Raw genomic sequence first — 20662 nt, 5'->3', positions numbered from 1 at the left:
GTGCTATGAAGCCCAATTTCACCTCAGCAGGGGCCTATTTCTGAAGTGCGCACCATATTTTTTTTTCATTTATTAACACTAAATTAAGTCAGCAGTGTCTTTGGATTTAGCATATGAGCTCATTTATAGTTGACTGGTCTCCTCAGAAATACATTGAGAATATCATCTTATGACTGTATTATTTTTCTACAAGCCATGCATGGTTGCCAGTGGTGTCTAAGTAAGATCCACAAATATTTATTAGGAAGCATCATTTAGTCAGAACTGTTAATCTGTACGTCTGTTTCCATTTTATTTATTTATTTATTTATTTATTACTGTGCATACAAATCATTCAACATCAAAAGAAAAAGAAAGGAGCACTACTGCAACCTGTACTGTTGTCATTACTGAAAGGGGCTCATTTATATTTCATGCATCTGCTGGATTGTCTTTTTCATCATTTCACCCCAACAATATGTGGAAATTTTTGCACGTGTTTTCTAGCTATTTTTTTCATGGAAAAAAAAATTACGGTTCCATTAGTTTTTGAGACTGTTACATAATTTAGGTGAAATGTGGCCATTTCTTTTTTAACGCTTTTTGACACTTCTAATTTTGACAGTTATTTTCTTACAGTCACGTACCTACTAAGATCAGTTACTTGAATGGATTTTGGGGACTGGGTTTAATAATGCTTTGGGACTGAGTATGTCAAAAAAGAGATGGAAAGTATTCCTCTCCTTCTGGAGGAATTACCTTGTTTTGTTCACCTGCAAAATTGACCATCATGATTGATGATATAAATGCTATTTCTTACTGTAAGGAAAGAAGGAAAGGAACACTTCAACTTTTCACTGCTATATTTCCCCGTTTAAAGGTTTTCTTTTAATTATCTTTTTCACTGTGTAAGAATACATGCAGGTTTGGTAAACAATACATTAATTCAAGATCTGTGCACATTATATGAAGTTTATCTATTTTTGAAACCAACCAGGAGGCTAGATTGGATGACCTCCAACCAATGGATGTTCCTTCCAACCTAAAGTACTCTGTGATTCTATTAAGTGGAGAAACAAACTGTGACGCCAAGCATTTTATTGTTTAATTCAGATAATTTTTCTTGTGATGTACACGGTATACTGCATAGACACATTTCAGTGGGAAAAGGTACTGTTCAGATTCTGGGAAACTTTGCAGAAAAATTCTGACCAGATTTCTGGAATGTCAAGAGTGTTACTGTTCCCTCTGGCAAATCCAAACTTCCATACAAATTGTTCAGCTGAAAACTTTTGAGGACAAAACTTTGTGGTGTGAAAGGAGTGAAAAGAAAGGTGTGAAAAAAACCAACACCACAATCCTTTCAAGAAGTGATGGCCAGAACCTTATGCAAAATAATATGTAAATTAGTTGTTGACTAATTTTAACATTTGCAACACTGCGATACATGAAGCTCCATACTTGTTAAAAGGGATCAGAATATTTTTTTCTCTATATTCATCCTGCTGGGATTAATTTAGTCTACCATATTTAAATAATCCTAAAGCCATGTAATTAATCTCTTTGCAAATAAAAGATAGCCACAGTCAAGAGCTCCACATGAAATCAGATCACTAGTCAGTTGGTGTCAGGGCCTACATTATTCATTAAATCAATTAATAATTTATAAAAATAATTACAATATTTAGAATTTGAAGGGATCTGTATTTAAATTCAGAATTATTACAATGGTTTAGATCACCCAGCCCAAAGATATTCTCCAACGGTGCTGTCTGTTGCAAAATTGCTTTAAATTTTGTGTAAATCCATTTTAAATATGGCTGGTATATTAAAGTAATATTAGTTAATACTTTGAATGAGTGTGCTAATGGTGAGTCTGCTTGACTGTCAGGTTAAATATGAGCCTTAATGTAATTTCCATGTAACTTTTCGCCAGTTTAATCTTCTTTCATCTTTCAGTCTATTTGTAATAAAGGGTCAAAGCCCCAACAAACGTTCTTCTCAAGTGAAGGCCTGTATATGTTAACAAAACAGGTCCTGTTTCTATGAATTACCATGATTTTTTTTATCTGTATTTTTGTCTTGATTTTAATTGCAATTGCAATTAAATTCCTATCAAAGAACAAACTGCTCTGATCTGTATCTGTGAGCCTAGTAGAGATCGATGTTCTTAAAAGAGGCGGTTTCAAAAAAGGAGCAGAAGGAAGAGTGGGAAACAAATGTCTGTGTACCTTTTCCTTTTCTGTTGTGTATATGGCAGTGTTTGAAATAAAATGCACGTGATTTTACATGTCAAAACCAGAAAAGAGATTGTTTTGTTTTGTTTTCTTTTGTTTTCTTTTGTTGTGCTGTGTTTGTTTTTACTAGGTTTGGTATGTGTCCATTCATACATTAATGTTGAATCATTTATTTCTCAGCTCTGCCTTTTGCCCTGCCCTGCTTGTCTGGGCTAAAGGGGGAAAGGAAGCCCGGATTGCCGCTTTCACAAAGGCAGTAGTTTTCTTCATCAGGAAAGAGCATCCAGGTTGCTAGCAACCATTGCTTCCCAGGGTTCATGTAAAAATTGTAGTCTTATGGCTTTGGAAACCTGACCAATCTCTCCAGATGGAAATCACTTGGTGGTTTTCAGAAGTTGTGGGGAAAGACAGCGTTGCATACAGGATGTTGCAGCAAGTTCATATGCATGAAGACATGGGCAGGGTCTGATGATGTGCGTTGGCTGTAGCAGTGAAAGTTACTTTCAGGGAGAAACAGAAATAAAATAGGAGAGGGAGAAAAAAAGGATAAACTCTCCACAGCGTCCAGCTGGGAGGAGAAGCATCAGGAGAAGCATCCTTCCCTATGTGGCCTCTCTAGTGCAGCCGGTGGTTCTCCCTTTAATAATTCTCCCATAGTGACCATATGGTTTTCTTTGGGACCTGCTCAACCTCCTGGCTGGTATTCCTCCATAGGATGCTGTTAGTAGTGACTGGACCATGCTTATATCAAGGGTAGGTGCTGCATGGTGCTTGGCTGTTAAGCTCTCTGCATATGTATTATTGGGTTCCTAATGTCGACCAAAAACCATAGTCAAAGAGAAGGAAAAGAGGGGAAAAAAGAGGTGGTATGCTAGTGGCAATCTTTTCCTGTGAGAACCCGCCAGAGCAACCCTGGATTTGCATGTGCAGGGCTGGAGGCGTAACAACATGAGAGCAACTGAATAAGAGCAAAGGAAAAATAGTGCTGTGGAGGCTCTGGAAGTGTTTGCCTTGGTAGTTTTTCTGACATCACACATTTCTAGGTCTTTTGTTTCTACGATTAACAAATTTTTCCGAGGAGGTGTTATGTCCTATTTTGGCAGCTCTCCTAAAGAAGAAATCTGTTTCCTTCCTTTCTTTTAACATTATGCTATTGCGATTCTGTACACAGTCACAGTATTTCATGGCAGTCATTGAGCAGTTCTTTTGCTTGGCACTTCCTTGTGTTTCTTCAGTGGTTTGCCCAAAAATATATGCTTAGTGAAAAAGCATAGTCTGCAAAAAAAACAGCTAGTTATCAGGTTTATGTAAGTGGGGTCATACTGCTCAGACATTTCCATTTGCCATGTCTTTCCTTTGCAGCAGTTTCTGTCTTGAGCTGTTAACGAATGCTATTGATCTGTGCACTGCTGATTTGCACAAAGGAAATCCAAACTTCATTTGTTCAGGTTCCTTACTATTATTATTATTTTTTTTCCTAACAGATGTACCCCAGGCATGCCCCTTTTCCACTCTTCTGGTTCTTTCCCCCCATTAAGACAGCCACTGCAGACAATGTCAGCCCAGTGGGGATGCTGCCCTTTGCTGACCACCCAGTGGTTCCTTGTGAGGCTCAAGGAAAGAACTCCTGTTCTCTAGAGGGAGCGAGTGCTCTTTGTTCTCATCTGCATGCTCCTGCCTGATAGTAGATAAGGTCAGGAGGAGACGTGCCCTTTTTCCCTGGGAGGTTAGGGGGCATGTTTCACTCTTTGAAACATCTCGTGCACCTCAGCATGCGGTGCTGCAGTTGCTCGCTGAGCTGCTGCACATTTTGCTGCTCACCGTGACCCTGGTTTTACTTCTTCATGTTCAAGCATTGGTCTTGGTGGGTTTGCTGCTAAGCACAAGCACAGAGGACTTCCAGGGCTGCTCAGTGTGCTGTCAAGGCTGCTTTGATGGCGGTGAAATTCCTGGGGGGCAGTATGGTAATGGCACGTATTTGTCAGGGCGCAGACCTCCTTAGCAGGTTGAATTATACATACTGACCTGACCATGGTCACGTCCTGGGCTAAAAGGAAAAACATTGCCAGCAGTTTGAGGGAGGTGATCATTCCCCACTACTCAGCACTGGTTAGGCCAAATCTCTATGGTTGTGTCCTGTCCTGGTACAAGACAAATATGAACTTACTTGGAGCGAGTCCTGTGAAGAGCCACAAAAACTGTTCAGCATCTGGAGTATCTTTCGTATTAGCAGAGGGTGAGAGAGCTGGGACTGCTCAGCTTTGGGAAGAGAAAATGCAGGGGAGATGTTATCAGTGTGTCTAAATACCTGATGGTGATGAAAAGGGAGCCATGTAGTAGTGCCTGGTGCCAGGGCAAGATGTAACGGCCACAAATTAAAACACACAATTCCATCTGAATGCTGGAAAACACTTTTTTTACTGGAGGAGTGATGACAATCACTGGCACAGGTTGTCCAGAGAGGTTGTGGAATCTTCCTCCTTGGAGATACTGGATGCAGTCCTGGACAACTTGCTCTAGGTGGCCCTGCTTGAGAAGGGGAATTGGACTTGATGACCTCCAGAGGTCCCCTCCAACCTCTGATTCTGTGATTCTGTGGTATCTCAAATGTGTTATTAGGTAGTTCTTGTACAAGAAGAATGCTATCTAACCATCTGGAGTCTTAGATCTTTGATATAAAGGCACATTTTGTATAGAGGGTTCTGGCATGAGGTCTCAAGAGTGTTGCAGGCCTGCTGTTGTTACGTTGATGGAGAGCTGGGAGAAGTAGGGTAGTCCCTCCAGAACCTGCAGCATCGCCCACATCAGTGAGTGCATCCACGGAGATCCCTAGCTCTTTCTGCAGAAGGGATCAAAATCCTAATATATATTCATTTGGGAAAACATGACTGTAAGGAAGGCTGGGGAATGATCTCAAGCGAGCAAGTTCATCCTGTTGTTCTGGCTGTGGCAAGTATAAATTTTAACAGGCGCCTGGGATGACAGCTCTGCCCAGCTCTTACTCAGCTGTAGGATGAAGGCTCCCTCTTAAAGCCACTTCCTGATGTGGTGCTGTGCTCACAGATGAAGTGATAGCTCAAGTGCTCTTGTAAGCGCTGTTCTGCTAGAGTACCTGTACTGAGAAACACTCCCAGATTCTATATCTCTCTCTTCTCCCCACTTCCACAGAATATATGCTAATTTTTACTTCAGAAAAGCTATTTAATAGAAATGCTTATAGTTTCTTTTTTATTATTAATTTTATTTGCTTTTCTCAACCTTCCTGGTTTCTTTGATACTGTATTTCGAATGCATACATTTATTTCTAGTTTTTATTCAGGCACTATACCTGGTAATTTTGTTTGACCCTTAGAGCAATTTAGACTTGCTTCCGGTAATTTCTAGTGCAAATCTAATAGCTGCAATAGAAGCTTTGGAGCATTTTAGAAAGATTTTTGAATTCCCAATGATGGGAATTCTACTGTGGCACTGTTTATGCTGCTCCAATGGCTATTTTCCTTTGTTTTTAATGTGTACCTATAGTTTCGCACTTTGATTTTGTCTGACAGTATCCAGCCTTCAGAACTTACTCTATTTTTTGCTAAATGGTTTTCTACCAGTTTTTGGTAGCTACCAGTTTTTGGGCACCACATAGGTTGTGTTAGAGTTAACCAAATCTAGAATCAAAACTAGCAATTTCATTAGTGGGAACAAGAATTAAATGTTTTTGTCAGAAGAACAGGACTGGAATGGGAACAGAGGGAAAAATGATAATTGAGTAACAATGTTATGGACACTGCAGTGAAAATTTGCTTTGTAAATTTAAGCGTTGCAATTAACTGATGGGCAGAGGCACAATAATTTAAAACTCTAGTTTCAGTATGAACTTGTATAGAGCAAGGAACTACACGGTTATGCAGAGAATAAAATACTATTGCGACTTAATTTATTATGGAACTAATAACACTAGCAGGTATTTTTAGTGCTGGTATTGTAAGCAGGCAACCTCTGTACACATTCTTTAGGAAAACAGAAAGACCAAAAGGCAGTCTAATCCAGGAGATTGTCTCCAAAACAGACAATTGAGAATGCTTAAGAAAATAGGTTTCAGTTTTGGAGACATATAAATGTTTCTTATCCTGATGGACCTCTGTAGTTTATTGCAGTAATGGAATCCTGATTGAGAAGATGTATTTCATAGGACCTTTCACTTCCCTACCTCATTTATGTTCTCATTAGACTCCTTTTAAATTTGAGGTACAGGTGCCTAAGCGTTATAAAATTAGCACCCAAATAGTCTGAGTGAAATTATTTTTTATTGCTTTGGACTTCAGTCTGTTTGCATATACTATACAATCATTTGGATCTCTTCTGATTTTCCACTTTAAAAATGCATTAATTATAGATTACTTTAGCATTCTGTGCTGTTCTGTAGCATTTCATGGCAGGGGATTGGAACTGGGTGATCTTTAAGGTCCCTTCCAACACAAACCCACCTATTGTTCTGTGATTCTTCTGATGGGGATGCTGCACGGGTTTAGCCAGAGTTAAAGAAGCCTGTTTTTAATTTTCCTGTGGTATGGGAAGACAGGATTTTGGTTTTAACTACATCTTTAAATCTCTTTCCTAATGGTTGTAAGAAAAAAAAAAAAAGACATTTTATGAAAAATTATTTAGGTAACATTGAAGACTTTATCAACTGTCCTTTACAGAAAATGTTAGTTGTGATAATCACAAATCAATGCTGCTGTAGGTTTCTGTTCTTAATATGTATGGGCAAAACAAAAAAGGGAAGCAAAGCAAAGAGGAAGGATGTATTCTCTCTCTCTGGTGCTTTTCACTAGTCTCATCACTGAAAAAACAAAGGCATAGTTTATTGCTTTTGGTCCAGGTAGAGACTCAAATCACTGTAAACACATGCTGTTGTTGGACTACATAGTGTTTTGTGAAGTTGCCTTTCTCCTTGCAGGAACCTGTCAGTGTTGTAACAGGGTAAATCTGTCTTCTTGACTAATTAGACTCTGCTATGCTTGAAACAAAGCCAGTGAGATGCAGCAGAAAGAGGAGAAATAAAATGAGGAAGAGAATGATAAAAGTGAGTTACAGAGTGAACCAAAGTCTTCCTTTCCTGGTTGTGTGCTCAGGGATAATCTCAAGGCTGGTGGAGATAATGGTAGCTCAGTCCCTTCTTTCTGTACCAAGAAGGACCAAAAATTGGTATGGATCATTGGGTCACTGCTAATTGTCCTTGGGTCACTCCTTCCAGATCCTGTGTCCCTTTTCCTGATCCCATTCAATGAAAGAAAAGATTCTGAGGCATGGAAAGCAATCAAACAGCAGACCGTAGGCAATCAGATTATCTTTTGATTATTTCAAATGTGAAGTTTCTTACCTTTTCGGGAATCTTTCATCTTGTCATATTAATCTGTGACTTTAGCAGCACATTTATAGGACCCTTATTGCACAGTCATTTTAATTTAAAGTATCCGCTTTCCTGCAGTAAACTTGTTTTTATTCTACCCTATTTTGCTAATGGTTGTGGTTAATTTTTTGGCAGAGGCTGTAATGAATATTTGTTTCCTGATGCCGTTTAAGCCCAGACTTCCACACAAAAGAAAGGGATTATTAGTTTGAAAGCTCCCTGTGATCAAGAACAAGGGATGATTTACAGGGTTGTTTACTACCTACTACGATAATCATTAGGAAATAAAATTTCATGTTTAGTAAAAGTGACTGTAGTAAGAGTTTATTGTGGACATAATTTTGTTAAGTAAATCACAGAAAAATCTTTTCTTCTTGTTTTTTTTATTCTTGAGATTTATGATGTACCCGATACTCAAAAAACATTATTTTTATATAGACTAAAACTTAGCTTCTTTTGTATTCTATCCTGGCGTTGCTGAAAATTGAACTTTCCTCTCACAACTCCCTTCTAACTAGTAAATCATTCTACAATGCTTTCCGTTCATAGTCTAGTTGGACTTTCAGTTCTCATTCTGAATTACCCTGCTTTATTTTAAAGCCAGGGAAGGTACTGTGTCATAAGTGCTTCTTTTTATTCACTCTCTCTCTCTTAAATAAAGTGCATTAAAGTCTAAGCATAAGGACATAGGAAACTTCCTGCAGGGTCAGAGTCATGGTCCATCTACTACCATATTCTGTCTGTGAGAATGGCAAGAGGAGCTGCTATTAAAAGACAGCACAAAGCTGGATCACTTCCTGTGGTCTGTTCCCTTTGTACTTCCCCAGCATCCCAAGTGGTTCTAGAAATGTCAGAGGGTACATCCCTGCCTGCTCTTTTTATTACTGGTTCATGGACAAGTCGTCCAGGAATTTGTTTAATCTCTTTTTTTAACCTACTGGTGCACGATGACCTCCTGCGGTGGTGAGTTCAAAAAGTTCACAATCTGCTACGTAAAGATGTACTTTCTTTTCATCTGTTTTAAATCAATCTTCTACTAGTTTTGTTGAATGCCCTTTTGTCCCAGTATTGCAGGATTTGGTGAACAACAGGACCACCTTTTCCTCATCCTATACTTTCATAATTTAAGACTTTTCAAAGGTGTTTCAGAACGGAAGGTGATTTTAGCACTCAATGAAATTTTTGTTTTATATGGGGAGCTAATTTAGTTCTTTGCACATTGCCTGGCTTCTAAAAGTCTGAGTCAGCAGATTGACTTCTGGAATTCAGAACACGTAGAGTGGCAAAGACCTTTATGTATTTGCATCAGTTACTCTGGCTACAGTTTTAACATACAGTTTATAGCTTTTATAAATACCTTTCTGACACTTTAATACATGCATTGTATTAAATCATGAATATAGCATTTGTAAAAATTTTGTAAGATTAGTAGGTCCTGCCAATTATACCATGAAACTCAGTTATGTTTTCAGAAAAAAACTAGTGTAGCTTATTTTGTGCTATGATGTATATAGACAACCTTTGAAATCAGTAGCCATAATTCAAGTGTCTTTCTTTCCAAGGGAAAAAAATCTTTAATTACCTATTAATACTCCCTTTAAACAATTAAGGAGGAGGATGATATTGAAAAACCTCTGAAAGCAATCGTATAATGGGTTGGCCCACTTAATGTGAATGTTTGTAGTCTGTTTAATTATGGGAACAGGATCTTGGATTTACATTCAAAAGCGACCTCTATTTTCCTGAGAGTTTTGCTGTCATTACACTTGTGTGTCATAAGCTGTCCTGAAGAACTACAGATATTTCATGAACTATTGTGTCACTACTGCTGTGTGTCTAGAGCAGTGCTTTCCTCTAGGTTCATACTGAAACAACACATTTGGATTTACGTGTCTGCTTCAGTGTCAAGATGTCATACTCCCCAAGGGGAAATTCTGGTCAGAATAACATTGAGTGATTTTTGCATACGCCAAGCCAGTTATGATTAACTCTTTAACACAGTCTTATAAGGGATGACTAGCTGGGGAAATTGTGAGTCATTGTTGGAACATAATTTGTATAAAATGAATGATTAATATCTTTGTTATACAGTTCTCAGTAGAAAGGCGACATCCCCTGAGGCATCATATTTGCAAGGAAGGACAGTTTAAAGTGTGAAAAATGTTAAACTTTCTGCTCCAGATACCCCTCAGAGCTAAGGCTACGCCACTCAGAAAAGAAACTGACAACAGCAGGGAGAAAAGGTTTCTGAGAATGGTCTGGTTCCACAGGCTCCAAATCCTCTGCAGTATGTGCTACCCCAGTCCAAACCAGTGACTTTTCCAACAGTCATGTCTGTGAACCACCAAGTATTATCTACTTCATACCAGTTCTCCCAGGTCACAGTCACCAGTATGATTCAGATAAAATCTGGATAAAATTCGACACTCAAGAACAATAGGCAAAAGCCCTGTATATCCCTCAGTCAAAGCAGGATACCCACCTGCTTCTCTGTAAGATGTTACACCAGTGTTAACCAAAAGGGAATACTATGTGCCTTGATGCATAGCATCAGTGCCCGAGGTTCACTCAAGGATACTCATCTCCAAGGTGTGGAAAATGACAAGCTTTTCAGAAAAGTCTGAGAATCCAATTCCTAAAGCAGTCCAAGTTCAGATCAGGACAAAAGGCATGTTTCGACTAGGCAGTGGTAGTGATGACTCACATCAACGATTGCTTCCAACACAGTTTCAGAACAGCGACAGGCTTTGTGGTTATGGCACGCTTTGTTGGAACAGCCTACTTTTAACAGCGTCAAAAACAGTGCACTGTAAATTAATACTGTTTTTACTGATGGATACGCACACCAAATGCACACATGCAGTGACACACTTTGGCAACTGTGCTTTAGCTTTTGGTTGGCTGTGAAGTAGTCAGGCAGTTGGACTTGATCTTTGAAGGTCCCTTCCAACTGAATCCTATTCTGTTCTGTTCTGTTCTATTCTATTCTACTCTACTCTACTCTACTCTACTCTACTCTACTCTACTCTACTCTACTCTACTCTACTCTACTCTACTCTACTCTACTCTAACTCTTGCAGTGAAATAGTCAGGTCCTTCAGAGCTTGGCATTGCTGTGTTTTAATGTCTATAACAGCAATTTTTCTGAAAATTCTTGCAAAAAGATCATGAAAAACGTCAAAGGCTTCTATGCGTTTTGCAGATGATGACTCAGTCCAGAAAGCCTGCCTATTTCCACCTGAAGAACCACCCTACATAGAAGCCTTTGAGTATCACCTCCTATAGTAATAAGCTTAAATACAGTGACTTGAGAAATACGTGGTGTGTTCCCAAGCTTTATGTACTACTTATGTCTGCTCTGCAGATGAAGGGTAGAAGCATTATATTTCCGGGTACCCAGGGAGAATATTCTTGAGCCATGGTGAAATCAAAAGGGAGCCTTTGTGATAAATGGAGCTCTTAAGTCCTTGGGTCATTAGACCATTACTAGAAATAGAGAAAAGAGGTCACCAAGAGTCAAGAACTATCAACGAGAACAATTCCCATGTGCATTTCAGTGTCTTAGCAAGCCAAAGATGGCAGGTACCTCTTCTGCTCTGCCACAGCATTTTCATACCCTAATTTCAAGATTGTGCACTGGCTGCTTTGCTTTCCGATGCACATTAAGCATCTGGTGTTTATCTATATGAAAATATAAGAATTAACAGATCAATTTGTCGTCAAGAGTTCTTTAGCCTGGTTCCAGTCCAGCTAAGCCTTTTTAATGTTGAGTAACTGAGAATTTGAGGTCTGAATGTGTAGTGTCAAGTGGGGTTGAAACTTCTGAAAAGTCTCCGTATTCGTATTTGTGGAAGGTTAAAATTCTCCATTTATTTTAACCATAGAAAGTAATGGAGTGCCTTACAGAAAGGGTAGTTGTTGGTAGCAGTATTACAAATGTGTGGCTGACACAGTGTTATTCTAGGTACCGAGATGAATACCACTAGAAATATTGCAATATACCAAAATATTATCCTGTGCTTAGCAGTCTGTTTTATGTTGAAATTGAAAAACAACGGCATCATATTATACCTTAAATCCACTAATGAGTTTTAGTTTATACCTAGCGTATACCTCACAAGTCAGATGGATTGTCTAGTCTGGCAATACAGCCAAGCCATATTCAAGTACATAAAATATGCAAGCCCTGCTTTTTGGAAACAATCCAGTTAGAGAAGGATAATTTTTTTATTTTCTAATCACGAAGTTCTCACAAATATGTAAATGACTTCTGCCCCCAAGTCGATTAGAAAGCTAAACATGGAAACAATGCAACCTTGTTTCCATGAAAAGTCCCTGGGACTTGGAGGCACTTGAAATACAAATCCATCTCCCAGGACTAGGATTCTTCTTCAAACCATTTTTTTTTTTTTAACAGGAAACATGTCTGAGGCAGCGGGTCTTATATGCCTGTAAGGTTTTTTTCCCTCTGGTATCCAGCCATGTTATGTCCATATTACAGGATCTTTCACTTCCATTCTTACCACCTAACTCATTCAGCCTGTTCCCCTACGCTGCTGCCTGTTTTTGTGACATAGAAGAAAATGAGATTGCTTTTAACATGATTTGTTTTCAGCAAAATCACATTTGCTGTTACTTATGTTTGTCGTAACTTTCAGTACATGTGCTTATGAATTGTTTTATTATTTGGTCTGTTACTGCTCCAGGAATTGAAGCTAAACTGACCAGTTGTTAACTCCTTAGCTTTTCTTTTTCCCAGCCTTTCAAAGGCATATTCTGTGCTTCCTTCTTCCAGCCTGCCAGAACTTTCTGCATCTTTCCCAAATGCAGAGATGTCAAATGCTTCTGTTTCCTTGTGCTGTCAGCTGATAATCTGGCTGACACATTTCCAAAACGGTCTACTACGGTATGCAAAATCTGTCTCCCAAATCCACTTATTCTTTCTCCATATGTGGTGGACCTTGGAATGTATACATATCATCAAATACGTAATCTTTTCTATGTGTAATGAAGGAATACCTTTTCCTGATACAGTTTGGGTTGTGTATTTGGAGAGTTTGTTCCCTACAGTGTGGATACCAGTATCTTTTTCTAGGAAGCTAACTGTAAATTCTGCTTATGGGCTGTGATTGTGTGAAGTTACTTTTCATGTCCAAATAAACGTTGTGTTTTTATTGAATTTGACATACATCATCTATATGCACATGAAGTATAATCTTGTTAAACCAGAATGCTTGTCTCAATTTTGGCTTTTTGTATAATCTAACATTTTATTAAATTGTAAATTTTTAGTGCATCAAGATGAATGAAATTTCTCTGTATTGCAATTCCTTAGACCCTGGAGTGGAGTGATTTGGCAAATGAATTGTTTTGTAAGGCAGCTTACCATCAGAAACCACTAGTCGCAGGGGAGCTACACTCTAAGTGTACACAGGGTGGTTAATAAAATTAAACTTTGAAAACATAAATTTAAAGTTAAATTTGAAATGCTAAATAAATTGGAGCACTGTGAAGTTCTTGAACCAGTAAGTGGTATCTTGAAACTGCACTTCTTAAATTAAATATAATGCAATTTTTCCAATACTTTCTTAAATTAATTCTTCCTAAATCAATTTTCTGCAGTGGCTAACAGTAACTTTCCTATAAGAAAAAAAGATAAGTAACTTTATGCCGATGATGTTCAAAATGAAATGCTACTTTTTAAATATTATTCAAGAGTGAATTTGACATGCTTTTTTTTTTGTCTTGCTGTCTTGCACAGGTGTCATTTTTCTTGTTCATTATTTTCGTGGTGTATACCATGCTGCCCTTCAACATGAGGGACGCTATAGTTGCCAGCGTCTTGACCTCTGCGTCTCATACGATTGTGCTGAGCGTCTGTCTGTCGGGTACAGCTGTTGTAAAGGAACACTTGGTTTGGCAGGTAGGTGCTTTTTGGAATTAATGATTAATTGCACGCTGAATATCCTGGTAAATGAGACCACAAGTTTCTCAACTGGGGCTTGGCTGTATAAATTTATGTCTCTCTTCATTTCTGAATTGCCACAGACTTAATTCATCGTTAGTCATTTTCTAATCACGGGGATGTCAGTAATGTAATGTCTTGCTGAAACCGACCTGAAGTGATAGAATCTATAGCCACACAATGCTTACCAGTGTTAAAACTGACATTGATCAAAAAAGTATGTGATGCAACCATTTTCTAGTAGGTGCATTACCACTCAGCTCTGTATATATGCTCTGTGTGTGTATGCTCTCCTTGCTTGCTTGCTGCTCTCCTCACCTCATCAAAGACTAACTTCTAAGACAAAGGAACTTTCCAGGTAGCAGTGTTATCTTTTACTCAAAAATGCACTGAGCAGCGAAAATGCTTGACACATGAATGCTTGACCCTGTGGTCAGCTGGGTTACCTTTCTTGTTGGAAAGAGATTGTCCTCTTGAAGTCTGATGTAGGACTTGTCCTAATTTTGTAATTCTCAGCCTTTTATAGGAATTTTACAGCCTCGTCCTGGCTGGGCCCACTGATTGAAGAGGACAGGCTGGCTGCAGACACCATGGCATTTAGAGAATGCACCGGTGTTTGCAGTTGGGTTTTGGCTTGTAACTAAACTCTGATACTTGTACTACAGGACATGCCACAGACAAATATTTTTTAAAAAAAATCCTAATAGTAGTTGTTTTGTTTTTTTTTTTTTCCCCTCCCTGTTCTGCAGAAGAACTTTCAAATGGTGAAGTACAACAGTTTTTATTGTGGTACTGTGGTGACCCTAGCTGTCATTACTGGAAATCTCTATTTTAAGGAAAAAAACAGATTTCATTTTGAAAAGCATATACGTGCTCTTTTCTATCTTTGTGTCATTTTAGGGAAATGGAATTCTTTTAACTTTTGCATCAAAATGGCACCGAAGCTTAGAAGTAAATGCATTTTTATAAACATATCAGTAGAACAAGAAAACCATTCAAGTTACTTCAGCCTTATTCAAAAAAACACTGTGTCTCAGAGCATAACTTCAAAACTGCAGTGATTTTACAAAAGTTGTGCTTTGTAAGTTATTCAGGGAAATGCATTTTATTTCCAGACATAGCTGCAGACCCGTGTTATCTGAAGTATTGAAACTGAAGTCTGAAAAACAATAGATGTTCTAAGATGTAGTTTTTGATAGAAATTTTCAAATGGTGAGATATGTGGTTTTACTTTTCTTCTCCTGATTTGGGTTAGTTGTGTGCTTGTTGCTGAGGCTGCTGAATTGTGCTGTATGTTAAACAAGAACCATGGTGACCATGATTGATAATTGTAGTGGAATAAATCAAGGAGGATGTTATTTCATGTTGACCTATGGGCTTTGTTTAGGGCATAGAAATGTATTAATAAGTTGGCAGCTTCTTCCCTAAAATGTTTTGGTATGGTGTTGCTCTTGGGAACATATCTTTATTTTCCTGTCTATCATTCTAGCCCATTAAAATTCGGTACAACTGAAACTGGACTTTCAGAGATGTTACTTTTTAGACACAGTATGTCTCCAGAATCAAAAGAAGTAAATTATGGGCTCTGTTGTACAATTAATGTCTTTTATCTCTTCTGCAACTTCCAGTTTCATTTGGAAAGAGTGGAAGTCTTTGAGCGGTTTGTAAATTTGTTAAGAATATTTAATTTCCAGAATGTTATTAATTTTCTATTCCCTCTTTGCAAAACGTATGAAATGTTCTGAATATTTTGGCAGTTACTGAAGGTACTGAGCACACCACGTTCTCACGGATGTGTGGCAGGGACAGAGTGCTGCACCACAGCTCATTGTGCCCTCTGGACTCTTTTAGATTACTGTTGTTTATACTTTGGAGTGTACGCAGAAAAATGTTTGTTTTGTGTTCTTTGTGTTTGAAATCTGGACCACAAACAAAGGATTGCGTTAGCGATACTGATTATATTAAAAACGGAAATAACATGTTTGTCAATGATGCACCTCAGGTTGGTATAGGATAAGTGTGTGTAATTTCTAAAAAACAGAAATGGGGTATGGTTATTTAAAAGGGTCATGCTGTTGAATCTTTTTCTTTTGGGGGTGGGAGGGGAGAAGAATTTTGTGAGGCCTGAAATGAAGTTCTTTCACAGAGCTCAGTCACTAAAGCACAGAGATGAGAAAATAGCAGTAGACTGAGTTTTGAAAGCTTAAAAAAATCATTCAAAGTTGAGTAAATCCATGGTTTGGGAGATACATTCAGATTTTACAAAAATATATATATTATTATTTCAGGGCTACTGGTTCATCTCAGGAAAGCAGAAGAAAAATCCATAATGCTGTTAGCCATGAATTGTGCATTTTCTTTCTGGCAGGATTTTTTGTTTTTTCCACAGGTAGAAAACTAGTAGCACACATTTAAGAAGCAGAAAGTAGTATAAAAAATCTGCTGGTGGGTAAACAACAGATATTATAGCATATGTGTCATGTATATATGGCATATATCCTTCTGTAGAGACTGCATGCATTTCCTTTATAACTACTTTCTTTGTATTGGAAGACTGATTAATTTCCTTGGAGCTTTCTGTTCTCTTGGCTGAACAAACTCAGTTCTTTCAGTCTTTGTATAGCAACTTCTGCCTTCTAATCCATTTGGTAGCCCTCTGCCCGACCCCCTCCAATTTTTTAGCATCTTGCAGTGACTCTGGTTGGTATCCCATAGCATTTTGAAAGTTAAGCATACCTTCAGTCCGTCAGCAGAGAAAAATTGATGTTCAGAAGTAAATGTATGTTCTTATGTTGAGCTTAGGCAGACCCTATTTTGCTGGGTTTGCTGCTCTAAAGTTTTACACCCAAAATTGCTTCATTATAGCTGAAGTACTTAGCATGCTTTTGATTATCCAGTGCTGGTAGCAGTCAGAGGTATTGAGGTAAAAGGCTCCTGCTGAGGTAAATAATTCTTCAATACTCTCTGCTGGTTGCATGAGCTAGTTTCTGCTTGGCCCATGCATGTCTTTTGGGGAGGAAGGATCATCCTTAGTGTAAAAATTGTCCATGATGGAGATCTTCCACAAGCCTTGACTTCTTTGTCCACGGTTGTTGACTGCTGGTGTTAAAATCATGTTCCTCTTTACTGGTAGGAATTTGTCTAGCCTTTTCATCTAGCTTTCATCTGTTAGAACGGGCAGACCCAGTAGTACCCAATTTCTTTTTCTCCCATGAGAGTATTTCTAGACTACCCTGAATTCAGTTCATAAACTTTTATGTTAGTAAAATAAATGGGTTGCCTGCTTTTATACTAGCTCAGCCTTGCATCACTTTCTCAGCTCTTCTCTGAGTCCTTTCTTGTGCTTTGCCAGCATCTTCCTTGCCACGTGGATGTTAGCCCTAGAGAAACATGCCAGGAGAAGCTGCAGTGGTGCCAAATGCTAATCGGGGACTCAGTCCACAAAGAGATTAGTGTGCTGCGGTGCTCAGCACAGAGACACGGGTTCTGCCATAAAACACCCAGCTAGCCTCCCCAGAGCTGAATGCACAGCAGTGGGATCTGTGACAGGGAGGAGGAAAAAAAGAGTCCTGTGTTCCAGCCTCAACTTACAAAAAAAAACAACTGTGTATGTATGTTTTTTTCTATTGACAATTTTAATCCTAGCCCTATCTAGTCCAGGACTCTGCTCCCTCTTTCCACATGAACATCCTACTACTATGCAGGGAAGCTGTAACATGGGGTTCCTGCTGGCACCCTCATGATTAGGACCGCTGCAGGAGAACACACCTCTAGTTGTGCCATTAAGGCATTTGGCTCAGAAGACTTAAGCAACTTAACATCCCTTCCAGTTACTGCTGGAATGAGAAGTATTTCACTGCCATCCCTTGTTACAAACACATAACCTGTTTCTCCCCAAACCAGAGCAGATTCTAATCACATACTTGTGGGTTTCCTTCTTTATTAACTGCCCAGCTGTTCTGATCTTGGAATGGGCTGATACTATCAATAGAGGTCATTTCAAAAAATAAGCAAAACAATATCCTTAAATGTACTAGAAGGTTCCACTTTTCTTTTTCCCTATGTTATATATGAGGGGTGTGATTTTTTTTTTATTTTAGTCTTTAAAAAAAAAATGTTGTTTTTACTCTCTCAGCAAACAAAGTTGTCGCTTTTGTAATCTTTTTTCACTAGCTAGCCTAAATATTTTCCAAACCTTGTCTAAATTGCTACAAACTGTCACTCAAGTCTTTTTCTTTAAACAAGTGTTCCTTACTTTTTTTTCTTTTGGCAGCTCCTGGCAGCATTGTAGAAGTGGTCCCTACTAAAGGCGCAAATTTGTAACAGCATGCATATGTACATGTGTATATATACAAATTATTTTGGACGCTGTTCAAGAATGCATACAGCAAAAAGAAACAAATTGTAATAATTTTTATATGATTATTGTTTGATTTTTGCTTCTGCTGTCAGCTCCTTTCTCTTAGCGTGGATAAACTCTAAGATAATGCCGAATGAAAATTTTGTTAATTTCAAGAACATTTGAATTGGGAAATTCCAAGGCCACATACACAATGTCATGTGCATTTACCATCATCTGGGATGAGGTGACCTATTATGACATGGATTGTATCTTCTGTGCTAAGGACAACTAAAGATGAACCTACTACCCTAGTCTTATGTGCTTTGCTGGTGTGTGTATGCTAACTAGAATTCCAAAGGATGTTTTCTGTTTGATTCCTGATACACAAACTTTCAGGATATTTTTTTTCAAGCTTTGTAGTGACTAAGAAATTGGTATTATTATTTTTTAAATAAAGTTAAATTCCTTTTTTCTACCTTTTTTTCCCTCCTGAATAGGACACAGGAATTGATTTTTGTGGCAGGTTTGGCTAGTCAGCAGTCTGCTGTTAGGGTCCTAGTTCTTGGCTTATGAAGTGTTAAAGCCTCAGAGAGCTTTTAGGAGGAGTCCTCCCTTGAACTAACCCCCACCCGTGTAGCTGCCTTTGCCAGTCTGAGAGACCACAGTGGCTTATGCAATCCTGGCCCAGAAACCCACCAGCAGTGTGATTCTTCTGGCTTGTGTTTTGTGTCTTCTGTCTCTTTCCTATTTTCTGGCACTGCCAGTGGTTTTCCACCGTGTCAGTTTTCTTCTGAATTTTAAAAAATAAGACCTGCTGGGTGTCATCTGTCTGGACAAGTCACGTGCCTTTTCAAGGGAAACTGGTTAGTCTGATATGAACTGTATTGTGCAAAACTCTGCTGCAGTTTATCCTGTTTAAAGTATAAACTTTCATGTTTTTCATTATTTTTTCCTTCAAAGATTGTTCAGAAGTCTCACATACCACTGAAGTGGGGCTGACAGGCCTGTAATTGTTAAGACCCCTGTGTTCTGAATGCAGCATCAGATTTGGTGTCCTTTCATCATGTATTTAAGTCATGCACTGATGGACCTTTCGCAACAACTCACTACCTCTGACAGAGTGCCCCTGCTTACCCTGTCCTGCAAACCATGATTGCTGTGGGGAGGCTGACTGCAGTAGGCAGACACAAACCCAGACAGCACCAGCAGCTTCATCCTGCTCCCCTCTCTGGCTGGACAGGGTGGAGGTCCTACTAGTCACAATATACAGGCACGCACATACATGTACGAGGTGGGTCCCCCCTTAGCGAGTGGGGCCTGGGCAGGATGTCTCTTCTGCTGAGTCCTTCATTTGGGCTCCCACCTGCCTCTGTGCTCCTCTGGGCCTGTGGAGGTGGGCTGCTGGCTGCTGGGATGGTCCTAGCAGCGAGGGGGTGTTATTCAGGCCATCCGTCTGTGCTCCTCTGTCTGTGTGCAGCTTTCTGTTGCTTAACCTGTCAATAATTGCATGATTATTTCTAGCTAGATTCATGAGCTGATGCTTAACAGGTGTTTTGCAATTCATACTTCTATGAAATCTCTAAAGGAACCATTCTTTATCTAAATTATAAATATTTACATTAATCTATTCAGAGTTAATAGCACTTCTAATTCTTTTCTGTCTTATCAGCTCCTAGAAAAAAAAAAACTAGACAGTATCAGACGGTAGACTAAATTTTCAAATATAGGAAACTAATATGGCATCTGTAATATACATCTAGATGTTCTGATCAACGTGCATCACATAGGCCTATCTGTTGTGTTTAGAGCACCAATTTAGACTCATTTGTTAACCAAGCATATTTAATAGGTGATGATATTTAGAACAAATGTTTTATGTAACATTATGAGCAGAATGCCAGCAAAATGCAATTACAAAGCATCAGTATTGACTCGCTAAAAAAGAAGAAAATGTTATATAACCAAAAGACTCAGAAACAGAATTGAAATTGGTTTATGCTGTTGTTACGTAGATAGAAGAAAAAAAAAATGTTCAGAAGGAAAGGATGGAAAGAAAGGCAGTGTCTTTAAGTACGTGCATTATTATATAACCTCTGGCTGTAAAGCTACACAGTGAAAGCTTAAAGCACATAGGAATGTTAGTAATCTGAATGGCTAAAAGCTGTGGGTTGAATTTATCCTACAGTACAATTCAGCCTGGAATGCCATTTGTTGAAAGAGCTGGGGAATAGCAGTTCATGAAGGTAATGCAGGTTAACTCTTGCTTTCACCTGCAGATACACAAATGGAGTTGCTGTTATCACTGCAGAAGAGGCAGAGTGCAGTGACTGCTACTGAAGGGGGAGGCTGTACTTCTTGGAGCAGCAGCTACTGCTGTTGTGTCCCCCACACCCCCCCACCTTTCTCCCTTCACTTTCCCCACCCCAGCAGCGTTCTGGCTCACCAAGTTGTGCAGCAGCTGCAAAACAGTTCCAGAGATGGATGCTGTGCCTTGTATAGCATGATACAGTAGGCATATTTTTATGATTGCACATGTGTTTCTTTGCCCTTGATTCTATGCTTAAATCTAGGCAGGTATTGAAATACCAGCTGCTATAGTTTTTAATTTATTTTTACAATCTGCAGATGTACTTTGGATTTCACTTCTTCAAGGCAGTTTAGATATGCTTATGAAGAGCCCACTTGCCTAGGAGAGTATAGATATGTAGGAGAATGTGCAATTTCCTTTCATAGTATTC

The 20662-nt window shown here is 38.8% G+C and overlaps 1 protein-coding gene across 1 annotated transcript in view; it reads left to right on the top strand.

Annotated features, from left to right (window-relative positions):
• ADCY2 (adenylate cyclase 2) overlaps positions 1-20662 on the top strand; it is a gene marked incomplete at both ends in the record, with an annotated part of 200980 nt that overhangs the window by 54199 nt on the left and 126119 nt on the right. Inside the window, one exon of the mRNA XM_084281497.1 lies at positions 13379-13540. Coding sequence (XP_084137623.1) covers positions 13379-13540 — 162 coding nt within the window. The remainder of the gene's footprint in view (positions 1-13378; positions 13541-20662) is intronic.

This window comes from Netta rufina (assembly GCF_964035555.1).
Source record: "Netta rufina genome assembly, chromosome: 2".
NCBI lineage: Eukaryota > Metazoa > Chordata > Aves > Anseriformes > Anatidae > Netta > Netta rufina.
This window is presented reverse-complemented; position numbering and strand designations above follow the sequence as displayed.